This window comes from Mixophyes fleayi, chromosome 11 (assembly GCF_038048845.1).
Source record: "Mixophyes fleayi isolate aMixFle1 chromosome 11, aMixFle1.hap1, whole genome shotgun sequence".
NCBI classification, from domain to species: Eukaryota; Metazoa; Chordata; class Amphibia; order Anura; family Limnodynastidae; genus Mixophyes; species Mixophyes fleayi.
In genome coordinates, this window is record NC_134412.1 from 93,237,335 (window position 1) to 93,264,148 (window position 26,814).

The 26,814-nt window shown below is 43.2% G+C and overlaps 2 protein-coding genes across 10 annotated transcripts in view; one reads left to right on the forward strand and one right to left on the reverse strand.

Annotated features, from left to right (window-relative positions):
* The window catches only part of B3GAT1 (beta-1,3-glucuronyltransferase 1), a 125,582-nt gene extending 108,859 nt beyond the window's left edge, over positions 1-16,723 (forward strand). For all 7 annotated transcript variants that reach the window (XM_075190339.1, XM_075190344.1, XM_075190343.1 and 4 more), the window contains 3 exons: positions 5,662-5,958; positions 7,633-7,735; positions 16,413-16,723. In XM_075190339.1, the coding sequence (XP_075046440.1) occupies positions 5,662-5,958; positions 7,633-7,719 (384 nt within the window). In that variant the 3' untranslated portion in view covers positions 7,720-7,735; positions 16,413-16,723. The remainder of the gene's footprint in view (positions 1-5,661; positions 5,959-7,632; positions 7,736-16,412) is intronic.
* A 2,932-nt stretch (positions 16,724-19,655) lies between these two features.
* GLB1L2 (galactosidase beta 1 like 2) overlaps positions 19,656-26,814 on the reverse strand; it is a 36,312-nt gene continuing 29,153 nt past the window's right edge. For all 3 annotated transcript variants that reach the window (XM_075190332.1, XM_075190331.1, XM_075190330.1), the window contains 7 exons: positions 26,136-26,282; positions 24,846-24,917; positions 23,787-23,865; positions 22,912-22,999; positions 21,870-21,981; positions 20,395-20,511; positions 19,656-20,321 (listed from right to left, as the gene is read on the reverse strand). In XM_075190332.1, the coding sequence (XP_075046433.1) occupies positions 20,235-20,321; positions 20,395-20,511; positions 21,870-21,981; positions 22,912-22,999; positions 23,787-23,865; positions 24,846-24,917; positions 26,136-26,282 (702 nt within the window). In that variant the 3' untranslated portion in view covers positions 19,656-20,234. The remainder of the gene's footprint in view (positions 20,322-20,394; positions 20,512-21,869; positions 21,982-22,911; positions 23,000-23,786; positions 23,866-24,845; positions 24,918-26,135; positions 26,283-26,814) is intronic.

The following is a 26,814-nucleotide window of genomic DNA, read 5'->3' on the forward strand; positions in this document are numbered from 1 at the left end:
CTTGGCCATTGCATAACATTCCACTTGTTAGCCTTAAAAACCTCTTTGGTTGCTTTTGCAGTATGCTTCGGGTCATTGTCCATCTGCACTGTGAAGCGCCGTCCAATGAGTGCTGAAGCATTTGACTGAATATGAGCAGATAATATTGCCCAAAACACTTCAGAATTTATCCTGCTGCTTTTGTCAGCAGTCACATCATCAATAAATACAAGGGAACCAGTTCCATTGGCAGCCATACATGCCCACGCCATGACACTACCACCACCATGCTTCACTGATGAGGTGGTATGTTTTGGATCATGAGCAGTTCCTTTCCTTCTCCATACTCTTCTCTTCCCATCACTCTGGTACAAGTTGATCTTTGTCTCATCTGTCCATAGGATGTTGTTCCAGAACTGTAATGGCTTTTTTAGATGTTGTTAGCCAAACTCTAATCTGGTCTTCCTGTTTTTGTGGCTCACCAATGGTTTACATCTTGTGGTGAACCCTCTATATTCACTCTTGTGAAGTCTTCTCTTGATTGTTGACTTTGACACATATACACCTACCTCCTGGAGAGTGTTCTTGATTTGGCCAGCTGTTGTGAAGGGGTTTTTCTTCACCAGGGGAAAAATTCTTCTGTCATCCACCACAGTTGTTTTCCGTGGTCTTCCGGGTCTTTTGGTGTTGCTGAGCTCTCCGATGCATTCTTTCTTTTTAAGAATGTTCCAAACAGTTGATTTGGCCACACCTAATGTTTTTGCGATCTCACTGATGAGTTTGTTTTGATTTTTCAGCCTAATGATGGCTTGCTTCACTGATGGGGGACAGCTCTTTGGGTCTCATATTGAGAGTTGACAGCAACAGATTCCAAATGCAAATGTCACACCTAGAATCAACTCCAGACCTTTTACCTGCTTAATTGACGAGGGAATAGCCCACACATGTCCATTAAATAGCTTTTGAGTCAATTGTCCCATTACTTTTGGTCCCTTTAAAAAGTGTGAGGCACATATAGAAACCATTATAATTCCTACACCGTTCCCCTGATTTGGATGTAAATACCCTCAAATTAAAGCTGAAAGTCTGCAGTTAAAGCACATCTTGTTGGTTTCATTTCAAATCCATTGTGGTGGTGTATAGAGCCCAAAATAGGAGAATTGTGTTGATGTCCCAATATTTATGGACCTGACTGTATGTCCTCCAATTCTCTCAAACCTTAGGGAAAAAAAAAAGACCTGGAAGCTTAGTCCAAATAATCCACTTCTTGGCTGGGCAAAAACGTTAGAATGCTATAATAATTTTACAAGGTGCTGACTTCCAGAAATTGCAGGAAAATGCTTCACGTCCCCCAGGATTAGTGTTACTTTATATAGACTGTTGCTCTCTAGGGGTTTGGCCCTGACCAAATTTAGCTTGTATTATACAGCATGAAAATATACCAAGATATGTGTGTTTATGGTATGAACCCTATACTACCAAACTGGGTTTAATTTAAAGGTTTAATAGTAAAACTATTTCCGCTTTATAACGAAAAGAAAATAATATCTCAAGTCATAACATTTACCCTTAAATTTTGTGATTTATAAACAACATGCTGTTCATCTCCCACAGTAGGTATCGCGTGTGAGTGGGTCTCCCTTTATTTCAATATGTTGTTTGTTATTCACCTACTTGAAAATATAAAAAAATGGTATTACCCATAGCAACCAATCCGATGTTTGCTTTCCTCTTTTAAAATGTACTACGTGACTGTTAGAATCTCATTGGTTGCTATGAGCAACACAACATTCCGTGGACAATTCCAGGTTTTAAAGGTTTGTCCAAATTTTTGTTCTCTTTAAAATTAAAAAAAAAGTGTTTTGTGTGCAAAGCAACCCTGGAAATAAACTTAAAATGTTGACAACTTTAATTGTAGAACAATTTTCCTAAATGTCCCTATTATTCTCTCACACCCTGTTAATTATGTGTAATTAATGAACTGTACATTTATGTAAATGTGAATCCCGTGCTTTGCATGTCAGAGTAAAATGTGATTGTTGGGTTTTCAGCCGCCGTTGCTGAATTGAAGTTACTTTTAAACAGTCCTTATTGGGAGTGACATCCAGCAGCTGTAGGTGGTCGGGAACATTTTGGGGAGGGCATTATTTTCTGATAGGGGAGAACTGCAGAGAGCGCAGGCGTTGTTCTAGAAAATAAAGTAGCTGTCGGCAACACATTGTGTGATTGGCAGACTTCAAATACAATTACTGTAATTACTGTCATGTATTTGTGGTGTTACTCTGCAATTTCCTGCAGTATAGAACTTGTTTAAAGGTGCCCTGAACTCTACACAACTTTCTACTCAAAAGACTCGTACTGATCTACACACATTAACGAAGGTTCCAGCGTTTAGAGGTTTAGGAACAAGTTGAATTTTTAGTGGCACATTTACCAGTTCAATTGCATTTATAATCTAATTTGTGGCATCAGAGATGCAGAAACAGGGTAATGTAACATTGATGAGAACCAGTAAGACTGCAGTCTATCAATTCACACGAGTGAATGCTTAGGCCCCATTCTCATGAATGGCTGTTTCCAATGGTGCTCTTTCAAAGTTAAATTAAAATGCCCCCCCACACCCTCTTTATAATCTTCCCATAACAGTCCTCTTCACTTACTTATTCACAATCCAGCACTGGTCATGCAGTGTCCCTGCTCCAGTATGCGTTGGACCTTTGTTTTACTACAGTGTAATGTGCTATATGTGGTAGTATGTTTCAGTATAATATCACCTATTACAGTGCATCATGGATATCGGTGTTAAATCCATGCACTACAGCGATCAGACAGCAGTGGACATAATATCCAATGTTCTCTCAGTAATCCCACAATTGCAGTCGGCACGGTGGGTGAGGAGCTTGAGTGACATATGGGGGGGGGGTGGGGGAGTCTGAAGAGAATACACGTGGGGTCTGACCGCATACGTAGTGTTTTGGGTTTAGTGGGAGTGGCAGGTTGGAGTGGGAGCATTTTAGTGACTGGCTGATGGGGGGGGGTTTAGAAGTAATTTTGGAGGGATTTTTTTTTTTTTTTTTTTTCATATTAGAAAGTTATTTTGGGGTTATTCAGATGTACGTAAGAGGGTGGAGGTGTATGTAACCCATTCGTTGTCAGCCCTTTCTTGCACGCCAGTAACATATTATATATTGATGTCTCTTTCTTTGATTAAATTTGCTGTTTTAACTTAAGGAGTTTGAGTGAATTGTGGCCCTTTTGAAGGTTAGAGGGCCTCACATGCCCATCACTGATCTATAGTGGCCTTCAGCAGACCCTTTGGTTGTCCGTTCACTCCCTGGCCCACTCTACCTGTATAACCAGATACTGCACCCTGGCCACGTGGGACAGCTGAGAGTGAACTTGCTTTACCCACTGGGGTGACGGCCTCCTGGTGTTACTGCTCTGATCATCTATAAAGAATAGCGCCACATTGTGTCAATGATGATAAAACAAAAAAAAAAATTGTTTTAAGATGATTTTTTAAAAAAATGCCTCTTGTGGTAGGAAGAAGTACAAGACAAGAAAACTTAAAATAACAAAGATTTGGGGGGGGGGAGAGTTATAAGACAAACATGCCAGAATCTACATGTTGTTATGGCCCAACTGTGACAGCATAATGTTATGTACAGAAATCTGGACACAAGCAGAGGACGTCACATCTCTGACATTGGTTACAATCAGAGGACGTCACATCCTCTGACATTGGTTACAATCTGGATACAATCAGAGGACGTCACATCCTCTGACATTGGTTACAATCTAGATACTAGCAGAGGACGTCACATCCTCTGACATTGGTTACAATCTGGATACTAGCAGAGGACGTCACATCCTCTGACATTGGTTACAATATGGATTTGAATATAGATCTACACGCTGTAGATAAACTCCTGATATATAGGAATTGCCCCTCAAATAGTATTTCTCTTTCTTTTGGAACATATGTTAATTTGTGCAACTAAAATGAAGGTTTTATGGATTGTTTTTTATTTAAGCTACATCTAGAAATATAATTAGCTGACTTGTTTTGTTCTGCGATGAGCTTAAATTCTGCGCCTGTCAAACTGTGTGTTTAATGTGTGTTTATTGTTGCACATGTCCTAGATGCCCCGATTTGGGGGGACCGTCCCACCATCCCGACAGACAGGACCTTTGTCTTGACTGCCAAAGTTTGAGTCATTATACCGGTCTTTGTGTACATCTTAACGTGCACCAGACCATTACCGAAATGTACGTGAGCTTCCAAAATATCTATCACACTTCAAACTGTGACAGAGAGTTACCACTGACCTGAGGGACAAGCTACATGTAAGAGGAACGGGCTTAGTTTATATATAGCTTAATGCACCCGACCTACTGGAAATAATATGGATATTAGAAGTCACCGTGGCCATAGAAAGCACAAGGCTGCAGGTGACAGGAATCCAAAGTAACTAAGTATCTGTAATAAGTAGGTGATACATTGTTCCTTGTAGTACACAGGTTTACCTAATGAACGTGATGACATCATTTGTAATCAGTGACATCAGAACTCACCGTTTATACAGATATTATTTATAGGAGTTTATACAGATATTACCATTACCTGTCTATTATATACTGTATTTTTCGCTCCATAAGACGCACCTGACCATAAGACGCACCTATTTTTTAGAGGAGGAAAACAGGAAGGAAAAAAAATATGCTATACATATGCTGTGTCCTGGTTGTCACAGTACAGTACCGACTCTACAGCATACACGTCTTCCTGTGTTGTTTAACTACATGTGAACAGACAATATAGTCCCCAGGCCACACACAACCCAATCCGGACACTCTGCTAAGTGCCAGTACAATTACTGCTCAATCTGTCCACACTGGAGGGTGCTTGGTCCACATGCTGACCGCACAACATCCGGCTGTACAAACAACCCCAAAAATGTTTTCAGCTCTTGGGGCAACACACTAACAAAGATCAGTCGGCATGTAGCCCGCTTAGACTGAATACTGCACACAACAGCTCAGAGATTCCATAAGAGGCTGAAGACTTCTTTCACCAACATCATAAGTGTGTGAGAAATGTCCTGTTCATACAGGCAAAGAAGAAATAAACAGCACGCAGGACATTTCTGTCACAGCATTTTATTATTAGAAAATTTCAGACCGGTGTTACTCACTGGAAGGAAAAGCTGGTGTTCGGGAGACCTCCGCACAATCGACTGATACACAATACGGCAAGACGAGGCTGGGAGGACACAGGGCACCACATGGCAAGACGAGGATAGAAGAGGAATAGGAAGCGGTCAGTAGACCAATAGAACAGACTTCCGGTTTAGACACGCAGCCGCGCACTGAGCCTGAGAATACTCAGGTGGTGAGCAATGTAGTATTCGCTCCATAAGATGCACACACTTTTCCCCCCACTTTTTTGGGGAGAAAAAGTGCGTCTTATGGAGCGAAAAATACGGTAATCATTGATCTGGTGGCTCTGAGTCTTATTGTCTGTAACTGAACATATTTATCCTGTTCATAACTGCCACAGTATAATAGAAGATATTAATCCGTATTAGGAAGAAGTATCTGAGATATGACTATGCTAGTTTGAAATACTTCCAGTGTTTAGACTTCCGCTGTGACTACTAACCGCATGTTTTGTAACCGTAGTTGCGGAATACCAGAAAAGTGTCGGTGTGGCCGGTGGCATTTGTCGGAGGACTGCGGTACGAGTCGCCGAAAGTCAACGCTGCCGGGAAAGTTTATGGGTGGAAGACTGTGTTTGACCCGCACAGACCATTTGCAATAGACATGGCGGGATTTGCCGTCAACCTGCGGCTCATACTGCAGCGGCCGCAGGCGTATTTTAAATTACGAGGAGTGAAAGGGGGTTACCAGGAGAGCAGCCTGCTGAGGGAGCTGGTGACCCTGAGCGACCTGGAACCCAAAGCAGACAACTGCACTAAGGTAAGAGCTTGGTCATTCATGTGTGACACGCAGCCAGGACACAGGGGGCGCCATATAGTGCTTACTCCTTTGCTGTACTGGCTAAGCATTCTGGGAAACAGAGCAGGATTTTATATATATATATATATATAGTGCCAGTGTCGGACTGGGACATGAAGGGCCCACCGGGGGACTGCAACGCTAGGGACCCACCAGAGGGGGTGTGGCCAGCCATCATAGAGGAGAGACTAGAGGGGGAGTGGTCAGCCCACGAAGGTCAGCTAGCATCATAGTGTAGTATATAAAGAATGCAGTGTGTGTATAAAGAGTACACAGTCTGACCTGCCCTTAGATTGGGCAGAACAGTCACCATAAATCGGGATTGTCCCACTAGACCAGGCTTGGCTAACCTGTGGCACTCCAGGTGTTGTGAAACCACAAGCCCCAGCATGCTTTGACAATAGCAGATTATTGCTGGAAGGGTGTGCTGAGACTTGTAGTTTCACAACACCTGGAGTGCCACAGGTTAGCTAAGCCTGCACTAGACTCAGAATATTTGACAGACTGTCGTACCTGTTGTCACTTTTACCACCTGTAGCTGCAGGTTTCTTTAGTTGCAGCTTGTCTGGATCCTGGAATGTTGAGGGCCCTATTTGGAAATAATAATGAGTACATTTAGAAGATTCCAACCAGCCCTGTCATTAAATCAATAGGACCAACAATTAATACTTAGGCCTTCCTCCAGCCCCAACATGCTTAGCCCTTCACTCTGCCATCATGCTCCCCCTTCAGTCTGCCTTCATGCTCCCTTCTTTCTTCCATTCCCTCACTTACCTTTTCTATCTGCTACCTTCTTCTCGTCTGTCTTCTGTCTGCGGCGCTGCTCACTGAATATCGGGCGTGATGACGTCACGCCCGGCATTCAGTGCGTACGGCGCCGCAGTCACGCGAGGTTTGTTTTGTTGTTTTTTTTTCCCTTCAGTTACTCGCTCCCCCCACCAACGAAGAGGGGAGCGATCAGGGTCGGGGCCTACCGGTGGATAGACTGGTCCCCCGGCGGGCCCGTCCGACCCTGTATGGTGCCATCATATTATGCAGCGCTGTACAGAGAATATTTATCTTTAACATCAGTCCCTGCCCAATTGGAGCTTTTAGTCTAAATTCCCTAACACACACACACACGGGTCTATATTAGTCAGCAACCAATTAACCTAGTAATAATTTTTGGGACTGTGGGAGAAAACTTATGCAGTCATGGGGAGAACATACAAACTCCACCGATAGGGCCATGGTCAGGACTTGAACTCATGACCCCAGTGCTGTCAGGCTGGGATATATACCAAAGTCCATGTGCTAGATGCATCTCTTCTAATCTAATGACGTGACATCTACATTGCTACTAAGTTACGAGGATTCCAAATTCCGTTTTTCTAGAACTCTGAACATTCTACAATCTCATCACATGGTATCTGTTACGTCAGGCAGGAGTCGTGTTGTTCCAACAGGTGCCAAACTCGCTGTCCCATCTGCTGAATATCTGGCAATATTCTTATTCACACATAATTCTGATGATCGACCACTGGCATATTCCACATCAGTCTTATTCACTGTGAATCCAGCATATGGCTACGTTGTGGTGTGGGGCTTTATTATGAAGACCATTGTAATTTACATAATTTTTGGTGCAAATTTCAGATTCTTGTCTGGCACACGCGGACAGAGAAACCAGTGCTGGTGAATGAGGGGAAGAAAGGCTTCACAGACCCCAACATAGAAATCTGAAAACAGACCTTCCTAAGTGAGTAAATGTCTTCTAGAAGAGAAACTCCTAATTTAGGGTGATCGGATGGGAGCTTTTCCAGCCAAAAATCTCAATTGCTCCCATAGTGACTGAGGGATGTTACTCCCTGGTACACGGGTGCAACTCAGCACTGATGACGTTGCAATGTACTCGCACTCCCGTGTAACAGGAGATGAGCTTTACTCATTTGCTTCAATGTGTCAGCCCGGGAGCCGGAGTGATATAATTGCTGGAGCATTCCTAACGGAAAGAGCCTGTCTGACACCAGCCTTAGGGGTATATTTACTAAACTGCAGGTTTGAAAAAGTGGAGATGTTGCCAATAGCTAATAATTGTAGCTGTCATTTTGTAGAATGTTCTAAATAAATGATAACTAGAATCTGATTGGTTGCTATAGGCAACATCTCCACTTTTTCAAAACCGCAGTTTAGTAAATATATAAGGCTGGTGTCAGACAGGCTGTTTAGCAGTTCCTGCTTATCAATTCATTGTTCTGTTGCAAATGTCTTATCTCTCTTATTACCGATGAATATATGTGCTAGTAACATGATCCTCTATTATACTATTTTATGCATTCAAATCACAACAATAAATTAAACTCTAAAATAAATAAGCAATACGAACAGTGTGAAGCTGATGAAACACATTCATAAAGAGAAATAAAACCAATCTAGACGGTGCTCCAACAGCTTCTATATATAACCTCTGTAGCTGACCAGAGATAACAAAGTTAATACTTATAGAGCAACTCGCTACAAAGCTAATACTATACTGACTGTTTTATGTGTGACGTGAAATATTCATCAGTTTTCTTGATGGTAATCAATGACTTATATAGATTCGTGTAATAGCTACTGTTACTAGATGGTCTTAAACCTCATTAGTGTTATGGTTCTCTGTGTTAATGCATAAAACTGCTCGTCTGCTTCGGTGTCCAACTATCAGAAGAAACATTTAGTACGGTAGAAATAACGGGGCCCTACTAAAGTCTGCAGAGCAGGGACCTCATCAGGGCGTAGGGGACCTTTATTTCCAAAGACTCCTTGTCCTTTGAATGCTAATACTTCCACTGGCTGTAAGTAAACCTTGCTGGTGTTCTTTGTAAACTGAAATACAGTTACCGCATTATGAATGAATGGTGGGAAATATAAAAAATGTGAACTTGTAAGTCATTGTGGAAGTGAATATTCACTGAAGACAAAACATCCGTCAAATTTCCACATTCACCACTATGGTGATGTCACAGAGTCATTCAATCACACACTAACCTGCTACATAGATTGTGTGACTGTCCTCACTGTGTGACATCACCATCCAATCACACACTAACCTGCTACATAGACTGTGTGACTGTCCTCACTGTGTGACATCATCCAGTCTATGTAGCAGGTTAGTGTGTGATTAGTGTGTGATTTAGATGGTGATGTCACACAGTGAGCGCAGTCACACAGTATGTAGCAGGTTAGTGTGTGATTGGATGGTGATGTCATACAGTGAGGACAGTCACACAATCACACACTAATCACACACTAATCTGCTACATACTGTGTGACTGTCCTCACTGTGTGACATCACCATCTAATCACACACTAATCACACACTAATCTGCTACATTGGATGGTGATGTCATACAGTGAGCGCAGTCACACAGTATGTAGCAGGTTAGTGTGTGACTGGATGGTGATGTCACACAGTGAGCGCAGTCACACAGTATGTAGCAGGTTAGTGTGTGACTGGATGGTGATGTCACAGACTGTGTGACTGTCCTCACTGTATGACATCACCATCCAATCACACACTAACCTGCTACATACTGTGTGACTGTCCTCACTGTGTGACATCACCATCCAATCACACACTAACCTGCTACATACTGTGTGACTGTCCTCACTGTATGACATCACCATCCAATGTAGCAGATTAGTGTGTGATTAGTGTGTGATAGACTGTGTGACTGTCCTCACTGTGTGACATCACCATCCAATCTATGTAGCAGGTTAGTGTGTGATTGGATGGTGATGTCACACAGTGAGGACAGTCACACAGTCTATCACACACTAATCACACACTAACCTGCTACATACTGTGTGACTGTCCTCACTGTATGACATCACCATCCAATCACACACTAACCTGCTACATAGATTGTGTGACTGCGCTCACTGTGTGACATCACCATCCAATCTATGTAGCAGGTTAGTGTGTGATTGGATGGTGATGTCACACAGTGAGGACAGTCACACAGTCTATCACACACTAATCACACACTAACCTGCTACATACTGTGTGACTGTCCTCACTGTATGACATCACCATCCAATCACACACTAACCTGCTACATAGATTGGATGGTGATGTCACACAGTGAGTGCAGTCACACAATCTATGTAGCAGGTTAGTGTGTGATTAGATGGTGATGTCACACAGTGAGGACAGTCACACAGTATGTAGCAGGTTAGTGTGTGATTAGTGTGTGATAGACTGTGTGACTGTCCTCACTGTGTGACATCACCATCCAATCTATGTAGCAGGTTAGTGTGTGATTGGATGGTGATGTCACACAGTGAGGACAGTCACACAGTCTATCACACACTAACCTGCTACATACTGTGTGACTGTCCTCACTGTATGACATCACCATCCAATCACACACTAACCTGCTACATAGACTGTGACTGTCCTCACTGTGTGACATCACCATCCAATGTAGCAGATTAGTGTGTGATTAGTGTGTGATTGGATGGTGATGTCACACAGTGAGGACAGTCACACAATCTATGTAGCAGGTTAGTGTGTGATTGGATGGTGATGTCACAGACTGTGTGACTGTCCTCACTGTGTGACATCACCATCTAATCACACACTAATCTGCTACATAGACTGTGTGACTGCACTCACTGTGTGACATCACCATCCAATCTATGTAGCAGGTTAGTGTGTGATTGTGTGACTCTGCTGTGACATCACCATCCAATCACACACTAACCTGCTACATAGATTGTGTGACTGCACTCACTGTGTGACATCACCATCCAATCACACACTAACCTGCTACATAGATTGGATGGTGATGTCACACAGTGAGGACAGTCACACAATCTATGTAGCAGGTTAGTGTGTGATTGGATGGTGATGTCACAGACTGTGTGACTGTCCTCACTGTGTGACATCACCATCCAGTCACACACTAGTCTGTGACATCACCATCCAATCACACACTAACCTGCTACATAGATTGTGTGACTGCACTCACTGTGTGACATCACCATCCAATCACACACTAACCTGCTACATAGATTGGATGGTGATGTCACACAGTGACCGCAGTCACACAATCTATGTAGCAGGTTAGTGTGTGATTGGATGGTGATGTCACAGACTGTGTGACTGCACTCACTGTGTGACATCACCATCCAATCTATGTAGCAGATTAGTGTGTGATTGGATGGTGATGTCACACAGTGAGCGCAGTCACACAATCTAATCACACACTAACCTGCTACATAGACTGTGTGACTGTCCTCACTGTGTGACATCACCATCCAATCACACACTAACCTGCTACATAGATTGTGTGACTGTCCTCACTGTGTGACATCACCATCCAATCACACACTAACCTGCTACATAGATTGTGTGACTGCGCTCACTGTGTGACATCACCATCCAATCTATGTAGCAGGTTAGTGTGTGATTGGATGGTGATGTCACACAGTGAGGACAGTCACAAAATCTATGTAGCAGGTTAGTGTGTGATTGGATGGTGATGTCACACAGTGACGACAGTCACACAATCTATGTAGCAGATTAGTGTGTGATTGGATGGTGATGTCACACAGTGACGACAGTCACACAATCTATGTAGCAGGTTAGTGTGTGATTGGATGGTGATGTCACAGACTGTGTGACTGTCCTCACTGTGTGACATCACCATCTAATCACACACTAATCTGCTACATAGACTGTGTGACTGCACTCACTGTGTGACATCACCATCCAATCACACACTAACCTGCTACATAGATTGGATGGTGATGTCACACAGTGAGCGCAGTCACACAATCTATGTAGCAGGTTAGTGTGTGATTGGATGGTGATGTCACACAGTGAGGACAGTCACACAATCTATGTAGCAGGTTAGTGTGTGATTGGATGGTGATGTCACACAGTGAGGACAGTCACACAGTCTATGTAGCAGGTTAGTGTGTGATTAGATTGTGTGACTGCGCTCACTGTGTGACATCACCATCCAATCTATGTAGCAGGTTAGTGTGTGATTGGATGGTGATGTCACACAGTGAGTGCAGTCACACAATCTATGTAGCAGGTTAGTGTGTGATTGGATGGTGATGTCACAGCAGAGTCACACAATCACACACTAACCTGCTACATAGATTGGATGGTGATGTCACACAGTGAGTGCAGTCACACAGTCTATGTAGCAGATTAGTGTGTGATTAGATGGTGATGTCACACAGTGAGGACAGTCACACAGTCTGTGACATCACCATCCAATCACACACTAACCTGCTACATAGATTGTGTGACTGTCCTCACTGTGTGACATCACCATCTAATCACACACTAATCTGCTACATAGATTGTGTGACTGTCCTCACTGTGTGAAATCACCATCCAATCACACACTAATCACACACTAATCTGCTACATTGGATGGTGATGTCACACAGTGAGGACAGTCACAGTCTATGTAGCAGGTTAGTGTGTGATTGGATGGTGATGTCATACAGTGAGGACAGTCACACAGTCTGTGACATCACCATCCAGTCACACACTAATCTGCTACATACTGTGTGACTGTCCTCACTGTGTGACATCACCATCCAATCACACACTAATCACACACTAATCTGCTACATAGATTGTGTGACTGCGGTCACTGTGTGACATCACCATCCAATCTATGTAGCAGGTTAGTGTGTGATTGGATGGTGATGTCACACAGTGACGACAGTCACACAATCTATGTAGCAGGTTAGTGTGTGATTGGATGGTGATGTCACACAGTGACGACAGTCACACAATCTATGTAGCAGATTAGTGTGTGATTGGATGGTGATGTCACACAGTGACGACAGTCACACAATCTATGTAGCAGGTTAGTGTGTGATTGGATGGTGATGTCACACAGTGAGTGCAGTCACACAGTCTATGTAGCAGATTAGTGTGTGATTAGATGGTGATGTCACACAGTGAGGACAGTCACACAATCTATGTAGCAGGTTAGTGTGTGATTGGATGGTGATGTCACAGACTGTGTGACTGTCCTCACTGTGTGACATCACCATCTAATCACACACTAATCTGCTACATAGACTGTGTGACTGCACTCACTGTGTGACATCACCATCCAATCACACACTAACCTGCTACATAGATTGGATGGTGATGTCACACAGTGACCGCAGTCACACAATCTATGTAGCAGGTTAGTGTGTGATTGGATGGTGATGTCACAGACTGTGTGACTGTCCTCACTGTGTGACATCACCATCCAATCACACACTAACCTGCTACATAGATTGTGTGACTGTCCTCACTGTGTGACATCACCATCTAATCACACACTAATCTGCTACATAGACTGTGTGACTGCGGTCACTGTGTGACATCACCATCCAATCACACACTAATCACACACTAATCTGCTACATAGATTGTGTGACTGCGGTCACTGTGTGACATCACCATCCAATCTATGTAGCAGGTTAGTGTGTGATTGGATGGTGATGTCACACAGTGACGACAGTCACACAATCTATGTAGCAGGTTAGTGTGTGATTGGATGGTGATGTCACACAGTGACGACAGTCACACAATCTATGTAGCAGATTAGTGTGTGATTGGATGGTGATGTCACACAGTGACGACAGTCACACAATCTATGTAGCAGGTTAGTGTGTGATTGGATGGTGATGTCACACAGTGAGTGCAGTCACACAATCTATGTAGCAGGTTAGTGTGTGATTGGATGGTGATGTCACACAGTGAGGACAGTCACACAGTCTGTGACATCACCATCCAATCACACACTAACCTGCTACATAGATTGTGTGACTGCGGTCACTGTGTGACATCACCATCCAATCTATGTAGCAGGTTAGTGTGTGATTGGATGGTGATGTCACACAGTGAGTGCAGTCACACAGTCTATGTAGCAGATTAGTGTGTGATTAGATGGTGATGTCACACAGTGAGGACAGTCACACAGTCTGTGACATCACCATCCAATCACACACTAACCTGCTACATAGATTGTGTGACTGTCCTCACTGTGTGACATCACCATCCAATCACACACTAACCTGCTACATAGATTGGATGGTGATGTCATACAGTGACGACAGTCACACAGTATGTAGCAGGTTAGTGTGTGATTGGATGGTGATGTCACACAGTGAGGACAGTCACACAGTATGTAGCAGGTTAGTGTGTGATTGGATGGTGATGTCACACAGTGAGGACAGTCACACAGTATGTAGCAGGTTAGTGTGTGATTGGATGGTGATGTCACACAGTGAGGACAGTCACACAGTATGTAGCAGGTTAGTGTGTGATTGGATGGTGATGTCACACAGTGAGGACAGTCACACAATCTATGTAGCAGATTAGTGTGTGATTAGATGGTGATGTCACACAGTGAGGACAGTCACACAATCTATGTAGCAGGTTAGTGTGTGATTGGATGGTGATGTCACAGACTGTGTGACTGTCCTCACTGTGTGACATCACCATCCAATCTATGTAGCAGGTTAGTGTGTGATTGGATGGTGATGTCACACAGTGAGGACAGTCACACAATCTATGTAGCAGGTTAGTGTGTGATTAGATGGTGATGTCACACAGTGAGGACAGTCACACAATCTATGTAGCAGATTAGTGTGTGATTGGATGGTGATGTCACACAGTGACGACAGTCACACAATCTATGTAGCAGGTTAGTGTGTGATTGGATGGTGATGTCACAGACTGTGTGACTGTCCTCACTGTGTGACATCACCATCCAATCACACACTAACCTGCTACATAGATTGTGTGACTGTCGTCACTGTGTGACATCACCATCCAATCACACACTAATCTGCTACATAGATTGTGTGACTGTCGTCACTGTGTGACATCACCATCCAATCACACACTAATCTGCTACATACTGTGTGACTGTCCTCACTGTGTGACATCACCATCTAATCACACACTAACCTGCTACATAGATTGTGTGACTGTCCTCACTGTGTGACATCACCATCCAATCACACACTAATCTGCTACATAGATTGGATGGTGATGTCACACAGTGAGGACAGTCACACAGTCTGTGACATCACCATCCAATCACACACTAACCTGCTACATACTGTGTGACTGTCCTCACTGTGTGACATCACCATCCAATCACACACTAATCACACACTAATCTGCTACATACTGTGTGACTGTCCTCACTGTATGACATCACCATCCAATCTATGTAGAAGATTAGTGTGTGATTAGTGTGTGATTGGATGGTGATGTCACACAGTGAGGACAGTCACACAGTATGTAGCAGGTTAGTGTGTGATTGGATGGTGATGTCACACAGTGAGCGCAGTCACACAGTCTATGTAGCAGGTTAGTGTGTGATTGGATGGTGATGTCACAGACTGTGTGACTGTCCTCACTGTGTGACATCACCATCCAATCACACACTAATCTGCTACATAGACTGTGTGACTGTCCTCACTGTGTGACATCACCATCCAATCACACACTAATCGCACACTAACCTGCTACATAGATTGTGTGACTGCACTCACTGTGTGACATCACCATCCAATCACACACTAACCTGCTACATTGGATGGTGATGTCACACAGTGAGTGCAGTCACACAATCTATGTAGCAGGTTAGTGTGCGATTAGTGTGTGATTGGATGGTGATGTCACACAGTGAGGACAGTCACACAGTCTGTGACATCACCATCCAATCACACACTAACCTGCTACATAGACTGTGACTGTCCTCACTGTGTGACATCACCATCCAATCACACACTAATCACACACTAATCTGCTACATAGACTGTCACTGCGTTCACTCTGTGACATTACACACGTCAATCAGCCAATCTTGTGTACGTCAGTCAGTCCTTTACATACACATTGCTGTGTGCTGTGTGTGTCATCTGTTTGTCTGCCACTTTCCCTTTAGAGTGTAAGCTCTATTGAGCAGGACCCTCTTCCCTCCTGTTCTCATTACCTATAACTTTTGCTCACCAGCTACACTGCGCATCTCCTCCTTGGGTTCTCTGCCCATAGATTCCACTCCTCCATTGTCTTTTCACCTCTTTTGGTGACTCTAAACCTGTTAGTTGCACCCACGCTAATGGGCACTGTTTCTAGTTTGCGCTGATTAATACCCCTTGCACCCCAGTAGCTGTGCTGAGAGTTGTAGTGTTCGCTGTTTACTGTATTGTACGGTTATACCATGTACTGTCTTGAGGTTCGCAGCACCATACAGAAGGCAAACAACATCGGTCACCCAATAAATAGTGTCTATTTACATGTCTTTATCAGCCAATCATTTCCACCATAGTAGACATAAGAGATGACTTGTGCGAGATCCTGGCTGTTTGGTAATGTGTCCTCTTTCCCCTCTCTGTCCTTCCTGCAGGGGCTGTTTGCTTGGTATGTCCGCTGTGTGGGCCTCTTCTCCGGCACATGAACTTAGAGAGACGCATTCTCTGGCACGGATATTCCCGCCCTGCAGCTTGCACGGGATTCCATGTGTATGTTATATTTTCCAAGAAGCACAGCAGCACATGTGATGGAGAAGATGTTGGAGATCTAGAGAATTAAGGATGCTGCCTCCTCTTCCAAATGATAACACCCCAAAACCAAGTTGTGCTCCAAAATCTTGCTGGACAGTGACAACGGTGATGGTGGTGACGGGATGAAAGTGCTGCCCCATTCCTTGCAGTCAGGTGTTAGTTCTGTGGATGTGAAGATATACGGGAGTCTAAGAGCCGTTACCTCGCCCACCTGCAGCTGGGACCCAGCTCAGCCAGGTTCCTCTGCTGCCACCTGCTGGTCATTCTCGTAATTGGATGATTTAATCACTGTAGCTAGACTTTACCTGCCCACTATACATAAGTATGAGAGGGTCAATGCATCTCCAATCTCATATGAGGTTCTAAAACATTTTGCAGGAAAAAAATAAGGATTCTATTTGCTATTTAATGTTACATTTGCCTCCTATTACATAATTATTTAGCAAAATGATTGTTTATCTGGACAAAAAAAATAATCTAAAAATATAATTTTCTCCGGTGTAATTAAATAGCACGGTAGCTGAGAGTAAACTGCAAAAAAAAAACAAAAACACAAATTACTGACATATTTATCTTGAAAATTGGCTCTTAGTTAATCTGATGAATCCAATGTGACCTAAACCAGGCTTGGCCACCCTGTGGCTCTCCAGGTGAAACTACAAGCACATGCTTTAACAGGCAGTAGCTAGAAGGGTATACTGGGAATCGAGGTTTCACAACACCTGGAGGTTGTCCATGTCTGACCTAAATGCTGTAATATGACTACAGGTGGTGTGTAAACACTGCCCTCTTCTGGCTACAGTGATGAATTATTCTCCTGTTATAGCAATATGATAGATACAGAGGTTGGTATGTTCCTATCTCCTCCCACTCTGATAGATTAAATGCTGATATACGGTCACAGAACTGCAGAACGATCCATCTCTATCCCAGCAGCAAGAGGAACATTCTGCCAATGTCATTGTAAATTTGTTATTCACATGCCCTGAGAAATGCACTTAATGACATGAAGACAACGCAGAGAAGAGGGAACACTTATGAGAAAGGAAAAGGAACATTGTAGTGGTCCTCCTACCCGTTCCATCCTCCGTGTGCCACTTCTCCTGCAGATACAACAAGCTGCTGTTTTTAAACATTTCTTTTCTTTTCTGGAACGAGATTTTGGTTTTGTTTTTTTTTTTGTTTTTTTGTTTTTTTATTTGCATATTTAAAATGAAAAAAAAAAATTGAATGTTTGTGAAAAAAAAAAACGTCTTTGAAATGTTTCTTGTTCATTGGGGGTCGCTTCTGAATGGAGTTGTGTCTTGTGACAAAAAGAAAAACTTATGTAACTCCACAAATTAATGCTAGAAACATTCTCAGCCTATGGACAGTAAGAGTTCCTTCAAATAAGATCAGTAAATCATGTAGAGATAGATATACACATACCGGTCAACTCCAACATTAAAACAACCTGCCTTAATATTGTGTATGTCCCCCTTGTGCTGCCAAAACAGCTCTGACCGTCGAGGCATGGACTCCACAGACCCCTGAAGGTGTCCTGTGGTATCTGGCACCAAGACGTTAGCAGCAGATCCTTTAAGTCCTGCAAGTTGTGAGGTGCGGCATCCATGGCTCGGACTTGTTTTTTCAGCACATCAGAGGTGCTCAATCGGATTGAGATCTGATAAATTTGGAGGCCAAGTTAACACATTGAACTCTTTGTCATGTTCCTCAAACCGTTCCTGGACAATTTTTTCAGGGTGCAATATCCTGCTGAAAGCGGCCACTGCCCTCAGGGAATACCGCTGCCACAAAGGGTTGTACTTGGTCTGCATCAATGTTTAGGTAGGTGGTACGAGTCAAAGTAACATCCACACGAAAGCCAGGACCCAGGTTTCCCAGCAGATCATTGCCCAGAGAATTACCCTCCCTCCTTCCCATAGTGCATCATGGTACCATCTCTTCCCCAGGTAAATGAAGCGCACACACCTGGACATCCACATGATGTAAAAGAAAATGTGATGCAACAGACTGGACACCTTCTTCTATTTCTCAATGGTCCAGTTTTACTGCTCACGTGCCCACTTTCAGCGGAGGAAGGGGTCAGCATGGACCCTCTGACTGGTCTATGACTACGCAGCAAGCTGCGATGCTCTGTGTGTGCTGACACCTTCCTATCATAGCCAGCATTAACTTTTTCAGCAATTTGTGCTACAGCAGCTCTTCTGTGGGACTGGACCAGACAGGTTATAGCCCTCGCTCATCAATGATCCTTGTGCGCCCATGGCCCGGTGGGTTTCACCAGTTGTCCTTCCATGGACACCTTTTGGTTTGGTACTAACCACTGCACACCGGGAACATCCCACAAGACCTGCCGTTTTGGAGATGCTCTCACCCAGTCATCACCATTTGGCCCTTGTCAAAGTCGCTCACATCCATTTCCTAATTGAGCCGCGTGCCCATTTTTCCTGCTTAAATACATTGACTTCCAAGAACGGACTGTACACTTGTTGCCCAATATATCCCACCCCTCAACAGGTGCTATAGGGTCCCATCACATCCCTATTCCTGTCCTTGTTCAGAGTCTGTCATCTGACACATACAGAGGCCGAAATCACAGAATATTTATAAAGTAAGAAGAAACCCCCTGGTCCTCTCTCGTTACATTATGTACTATGGGTTGTCATAATAAGATCTATAAATGTTCTATTCACATCTGCAGGTAAAGATCTGGGATTAGGGCACTTACAGTACAGAATAACAGCAATGTGGTGTTTATATATCTGGTAATACCCCTATAAAATGCCTGAATTCATTGTCTTTATAAGAGCCGGGTATTGTATATCTGCTGTGTAAGATTCATTTACTGCCCAAGGCCAAACTAACAGATTCCTTATGAATTGTTACAGAACAGACGATGACACTACATGAACAAATATATTCGGTGAGAGGGGAGAGTTGGCACCAGGCGTGCCATCCTGGCACACCGGGTACAAAGCCTTGTCGTTTTACAGTTCTTCACTAATGCGCTTTGTAAAGACCTCCGCTGATTGATTTATTAATTACTCTAATATTTCCAATGCAAACATCAGGAACGAAACAGATTTAAAAAGCAAAATGGAAACGTTTATTTTGTATAAAATGGGATGGGAAGACCCTTGTCGGTACAGTAATTAATAACATTAGATATTCTTATTATCTACATTCAAAAATATAAAAATACATTAGAAACAGTTTAGTTTTAGACACAGACATCATCCGTGCCAGCCCCTGAGTTATAATTCTCGGTCATTCAAAAATGTCTGAATCTCAAGTTCAGAAAGAGACAACGAAACTGTCCCAGGTACGAGGACGGTTCGGAAGACGGGGGATTGGGTGCGACCATTGGTGCGTTCGCCTCATTTTTCCGTTGAACTAGGGTACATTAGAACTTCTCATGCGAGTCCATACCGATTCTACAAAGAAGACAGTAAGTCTATATTGTCTCTAGTTTTGGTTGTATGTATTCCTTAAAATGTGCTTTTGTTCTCCTGCATTTGGTGTTGATTACCAACTGGCACCAACGAAGATACAGAGTGATGGAACCTCAGTACCTCCAAGCACCAAATACGTGGGTTGGAGGCTGACAGTTTTGGCTCCTCCACCTCGCCGGCCATCATTTCTGTAACTCCAAGTATCTCCAACTAGTCCACATACTGGGTTCTACCTAGGTAAGTCGCATCCACGGAGTACACAGAACTTCCAGCCTCTTGTTCTTCAAATATTGTAATCTGAGAAACATGGAGAGGTTACTGGAGGATCAGACTTTGTAGTGGACAACACAGAGACATAACATGGACTCACCTCATTTGTCCCCGGCCATAACCAGGTCCCTGGTACATAAAGGGTCTCTTGGGGTCCTATTTCCCAGTATCGACCCAGGTTCTTCCCATTCACAAATACCACCCCTTTCTTCCAGCCCTGTAAGTGGAGTTAGGAGAACATTTAAAGAGAGAGATGGAGACTCTTTTATATATCTTGTTTTCTGAACCCCAGAGGATGAGACACATTCAATTTTGTACGATTCCACTTCTCTGTGCCCCAACTTATAGGAAGCTCCCGTACAGAGGACGATATCGGCACAGATATGAGGACACAAACTGTGCTATACAATGTGGGAGAAGTTATTGGGGTCTTGGACCAGTTCCAGGTGGATTATCTTATGGGAATGACACTAGTCCCTCTTGAATTAACTTGTATTTTAATATATTAAGTTTAAATGGTTAAACTCGATCTCAAGAATCCCAGAATTTTGGGAGAACTCTCTCCTACAGTGGTTCTTGCCCTGGAGAGGACACCCCAAAGTAAGTACGAGCAACACTGAACAATTTATTCTGGTTATCAATGCCTGGCATGTGCCCACCACAGGTCTGTTAGTTGGGCAGAGGCGCGTTGTTTGGTAAAGATTACATTTTAGGTAGGCTTCTCATCTTGTCAACATCTCATTAACTTTTTAGTTACAAGTTAATTCTAAAATTAAGTTGCATCTATTATCATTCAACAGTCTTTGCGGTTAGTATCATCAGAGTAGACAAAACACGATAACATGTAACAATGTGGGGACTTAGGTATTAGTGTAAGTATTTGACGACTGCACCATTACACCAGGAATAGGTGTCACTTACATGCACTTTATTTTCAGAGTTTTCATCTTTTGCAGGGCAGCAGATTAAAGCCACACTGGGTTATTTGGGTGTGTGGGGAGCAGTGAATGATTATAACATAATGCCCAATTCTCTCCTGCACTCAATACAAAAACGTTGTCGTGGACCTAATCTTATCTGAATTCCGTTACTCCGATTAAGCTGCCGATGTCATTCAGTGGCTGATCACGTGGCCCGATTTGTTCTTAGCTATGGCGACTTTGCTTTTCTTTCCAATGTGGCGGTGCTCACTTTCAGGGCTTTTCTTAATCTGCTATTATTTAATTTGTCCACAACTCCTTAGTAATATAAACTCCTCCCCTCATCTGGGGTGGAGGGCATTGGGTTATTATCAATGAGACAACCCCTTTAACGATAACAAGTGCTGTAATATAATGGACTAGTACCATTACTAACGGCACACCTGCCAACATTTCCAATTAATAAAACCAGAACACGTGTCGGCAATGTGCTCAGATCCATACATCGCTCCCCCAATCCATCACCAGCCCCTCACCCACACATGGTTCTATAGGACGCCCTGTTTTCCCTGCAGCAGAAACTGGACTGTTCAGCGGGTATTGTGGGTGTAATTACATATATTCACTCTGCTTATATATAATAGAGGGGACTCACCTTCATGGAAAGGTAGGTGTCCATAGGTACAAAGCCGATCTGTAGAGCCCCCTGGTAGAACGCCGGACCCATCGTCTCCTCGCTCAGATCCGACCACCGGACGCTGTTCAGACTTATCAAAGAGAAGTGGAAGAGATGAGACCAACGAAAGACCTTGTGCAGATATATATATATATATACACAAAAACAGACATAGGTCCTCTGCACTCACCATGTACAGACTGGGGTGCAAGAGGGGGTTGCCCACATTGTATAGACAAGAAAACAGGGATACTCTGCACTCTCCAGACACATAATCAATGCTATATCAAGTACTGTTCTATATTAAAAACAGGGAATGTTAGTTCCACATATTGCAATATATGTTAAGCTGACCAACTCACGCCAAAGTCTTCCCATTCTGGTCAGTCCTAACATGATCAAATGCTATGCTATTTTATCTGGGCTTAAGGCTTACCTGCACACAGCTTTTAAAGGCAAGTCTTTCCCTAGAACTAGCAGCCATGGGAGACCTGGGACTCACCTGACAAAAGTTGGAATTAATTAATGTAAAGAATGGGGTGCAAGAGTCATGGGACTTGTCTGTTTTTGTTTATACAATGTAAGTCCCATGACTCTTGCACCCCATTCTTTACATTAATTAATTCCAACTTGTGTCAGGTGAGTAGTCCCAGGTCTCCCATGGCTGCTAGTGCTAGGGAAAGACTTGCCTTTAAAAGCTGTGTGCAGGTAAGCCTTAAAAGCCCAGATAAAATAGCATAGCATTTGTATCTATCTGCCCTCAGTAAACACCTAGTAACGGGACAGGAATGAACACCAAGGGGTAAATGTATGAATCTCCGGATTCTTCATCTCCGGCGTGTTCAGCCTCTTCAGCGCTTAAATTTAAAGCGCCGCTGCATTGTAAAGTGAAGTTTCCCTTTACAAGGCAGCGCCGCTTTAAATTTAAGCGCTGAAGAGGCTGAACACGCCGGAGATGAAGAATCCGGAGATTCATACATTTACCCCCTAGTCTTAGTAGAAGAGGACCAGCGTGTCTCACCTGTTTATGAAAGTTGAATTCATATCCAGACTGTAGATCTTAAAATTCCTCAGCGGAACTTCTCTCAGGAACACGTCGCCGACCAGACCTGAGAGCAAAGGGGAGACAACACCAAATGTCAGTAATACCCCAACATCACAGTATCAGAGGTGTAATTACAGGAGTATTAGACTGAAAACATAGAACATATAAAAGACAGATGGTGAAGCTGTTGTAACTACATGTAAAACGTGTAGTAATGTCTGAACCCACGTGTTGTGTGGGGGCTACGGTCACTGTGTATAGAGAGACAGAACCGGATCTGTAGGAAGCTCTTTGGGTGGATATAAGGGATGAGGAATCTTATTTTATAACCAAGACAACCTGTGTGAACGTGGAGACAGTAACAATAGATCTAGAACAGGCCTGTCCAACCTGCGGCCCTCCAGGTGTTATGAAACTACAAGCCCCAGCGTACTTTGCCAGTAGACAACCTGTTGATAGCTGGAAGGGCATGCTGGGACTTGTAGTTTCACAACACCTGGAGGGCCGCAGTTTGGACAGGCCTGATCTAGAGGGTCTATACGCTGATAATATTGTATTCACACATTCTGGAGGTACTCTCCTACAACTTAGGACTGCAGTTTCCAGGTTTATTTCCACATAAAGGGATGAACTGGCCACTTACAAACACCCTAAGGGCCCTAGGCAAACTGTGTCTATCCAGCACTACCTCATGGCATGATGGGATTTGTAGTTCAACAGCAGCTGCAGAGATAGGTTTCCTACCTCTACCTTACAAGATGTCATCATGTATAAGACCAAACAACCTACAATGGCAGTGTTGCTGGTTGCAGTATAGTAAATTACATGACATGTATATAATATATAGATACCTTTACGCTGGTCATTAATCCTGTTTCCATAGTTAACTCGTCCACAGTTTTCTACTAAAATTCGCAATTTTCTGTAACCCTTTGAAAACAAAATTAAACTAAGAATGATGTGTTTTACAATAACAGGAGCCCTGGAAAGGTCATATTTAATAACATAGTACAATCAGCATTGATATACTGTAACCTAGAACAACCAATCAGCATTGATGTACTGTAACCTATAGCAACCAATCAGGTGTCTTCTTTATTCCTCTGCCTGATAAAAGCTGATGTTGGGCTGGTTTCTATGGGTTACAGAACAGCTTTGCACCTTCTAAGTAAATCATCAGCGGGTGGGAATAATTCACCTGTGAAATGCACTTTTTTTTTTTCAATTTGCGTGAAAATGTCATGCAAAGTATAGGTGGACTAGAAAGTCCAATTCAGTTGCCAAAATAGGTGAAATTATGGAGTGTTATCGAGCGTGCATTAGTGATAAATTGTCACAAACAGTGATATTCGGGTCACACCTCAGGCAGCAGAGTTTACACAACGTCAACTTTAGTGAGGAAACACCCAGACTTATCTACAGCATGAGCAATGCACCCGCGCGGGGGATGTTCTACTAAGGAGCAGGAAAGGACATTCTGCCCCTGTGCGTCTGTGGGATCGTCCTTCTTTCTACTAGCTCCTCCTCTTATGCTAATGATTAAATGTGGGTGTGGTTTACAAAATGCCACTTTTATAAAACAAATGAAATGTGGTCGTTGGTTTCCTGACTCAGAGCTCACATCACAAACATAGGAAACGATCCTGTCTGAAGAGAGATATAGAATGTATTCCATCCAAAGACTTTGCATAAAACATGGTGAATCACTGTACAGCGGCCGATCAGACATATGAAGAGCTGCTGCTGTGTACAGAACACGGGGACAGTACATAGTCAGCCGTGTATAATAAGTATGTGCGGCTACACGCAGACCATACATCTGTCAGTAAGGTCTAGTCTGAGTATAGGACACCATAAAGAGGAATAAAATGGAGAATCAGACCTGGCTCTGTAAGACGGAAGTTACTCACCGGGACCTCCGGGATGGTCAGTTCCTGGTTTTTATAATCCACAAATCCCACAGACTGGACGCTAACAAACACCTGCAAGACAGAGGTTTGCGATAAGCCGACATCTTCACTGCGCCCAGTACACTCACCAGTGTTACTATGGGGCCCCCTGCTGGTGCTGATGCAGAATACATTGCACAATACAAGCAGGGAGTCACAGCGCAGTAACACTCAGATTATAGGTGAAATAAACCTCATTACTTCTCCGCTGGCTAATAACACAGAGTATGAGAAACATGAAGCTTTATCATGTAGTAAATGCAGCTGTGATTTGTTAGAGAGATAGAGAAACTGCCTTAAAACAAAAAGAGACAATGTATTGTAGTCAGTAAGCTATATGGGGGAGACGAAGTATCCTGTTATTACATATATAAATGTTTATTGCAGTAATGGTATGCTCTCCGCACAGGAGATTACATTACAATCGGATGTATTATCTCACAAATTGTCCCACTTACTGTCAGTAGAATTCTGACAATGTTTCCTAATCATATTTACTAAATAATCGTGTGCTCAGAAGAGCGATTACTCATCCAGGGAACCGCGGGTAATGGTCACACTAATCAGCATTATATCATCGCGCTCCTAGGACTCTGGACTGAAGTATATGGTATTATCCTACACGTCGCCCCCTCTCCAGTCTGTAATGTAATATCCTGCACACAGAACGCTGCTAAACACTATAGATGGGTAAGTAACGGACTGCTGCTCTGAGAGCGCAGGACAATATGTGTGAATGTGATTAGTGTAATATTACCCCAGGAACGGAGCTGTGTTTTATCATCACAGGAATAGAGGTATATTCATGAGTTCAGAGGTAATGTATTTTCCATATAAGTAGTGTATACATAATCCAGACTAATGGGAATTGAATGTGAATAAAATTTGGATAAATGGAAAACTTAACCCTATTTATGAATATTGTGGAACTTTATAACAAGATTGGCCTAGTAATATAATACAATATAATGGGATAATACAGCAGACTCGTGTGTAATGTAATATGCTGTGTGGAGATCATACTGTGACTTATTTTGTGTATATATGAATTTATATATTCTAATACATTATAAAACACATCTCAGGACAATAGGGTACAACATCTCTCCCCCAAATAGCTTACTGGGACTTGCAAAAAGTTTTTCATTTTAATGTAAAATCATTTTCCCATCTACTCCTTCTGGAAGTATAAAAAGTGTTATAAACAATGAGGAAGAGTGAAGGAGAAACATGGCATCATTCGGACCCCACCTGAGCCCGGTCTCGGACGTTCCCTCTAGTTTGGAACTTTCCTCCTCCGTATATAACCGTCTCGTATAAGGTGTACCCATACGACTGCCCGTTCCCCTCATTCACAGGCAGATTCTCCATGTTCACCGGCATCTCAGATCTGAACGGCTACATAGAGAGAACGAGGAATCAGAGACACAAAGTATCGCAGAAGACAACTGTATCTTGTAGACTTATTTATTGAGGAGCCAATCAGGAGGATGTAATTAATCTTTAAAACATGAAGCCAGGTCACAGGAGCTAAAAATATAGATTTTTATTTAATGTAATAATCTAAGTCTTTTTAGTGGTACCATGGGGAGATATTTAGGTAAATGTCCTCAACTTTCGCCTCTTGCCTCAGTGGTACCCATCGTTCCTAGTGACATTTATGATCACTTATCACACAGATACTTGTCTCCTGTCTGTAAGTGATGAGTTCACACTAATCTCCATGTTATCACACATCCCCCGTCCTCCATCTCCCTAGTCATCCACGTTGTCACACATCCCCACCGTCCTCCATCTCCCCAGTCATCCACATTGTCACACACGCCCCTGTCCTCCATCTCCCCAGTCATCCACGTTGTGACACATCCCCCACGTCCTCCATCTCCCCAGTCATCCACATTGTCACACATCCCCCCCCGTCCTCCATCTC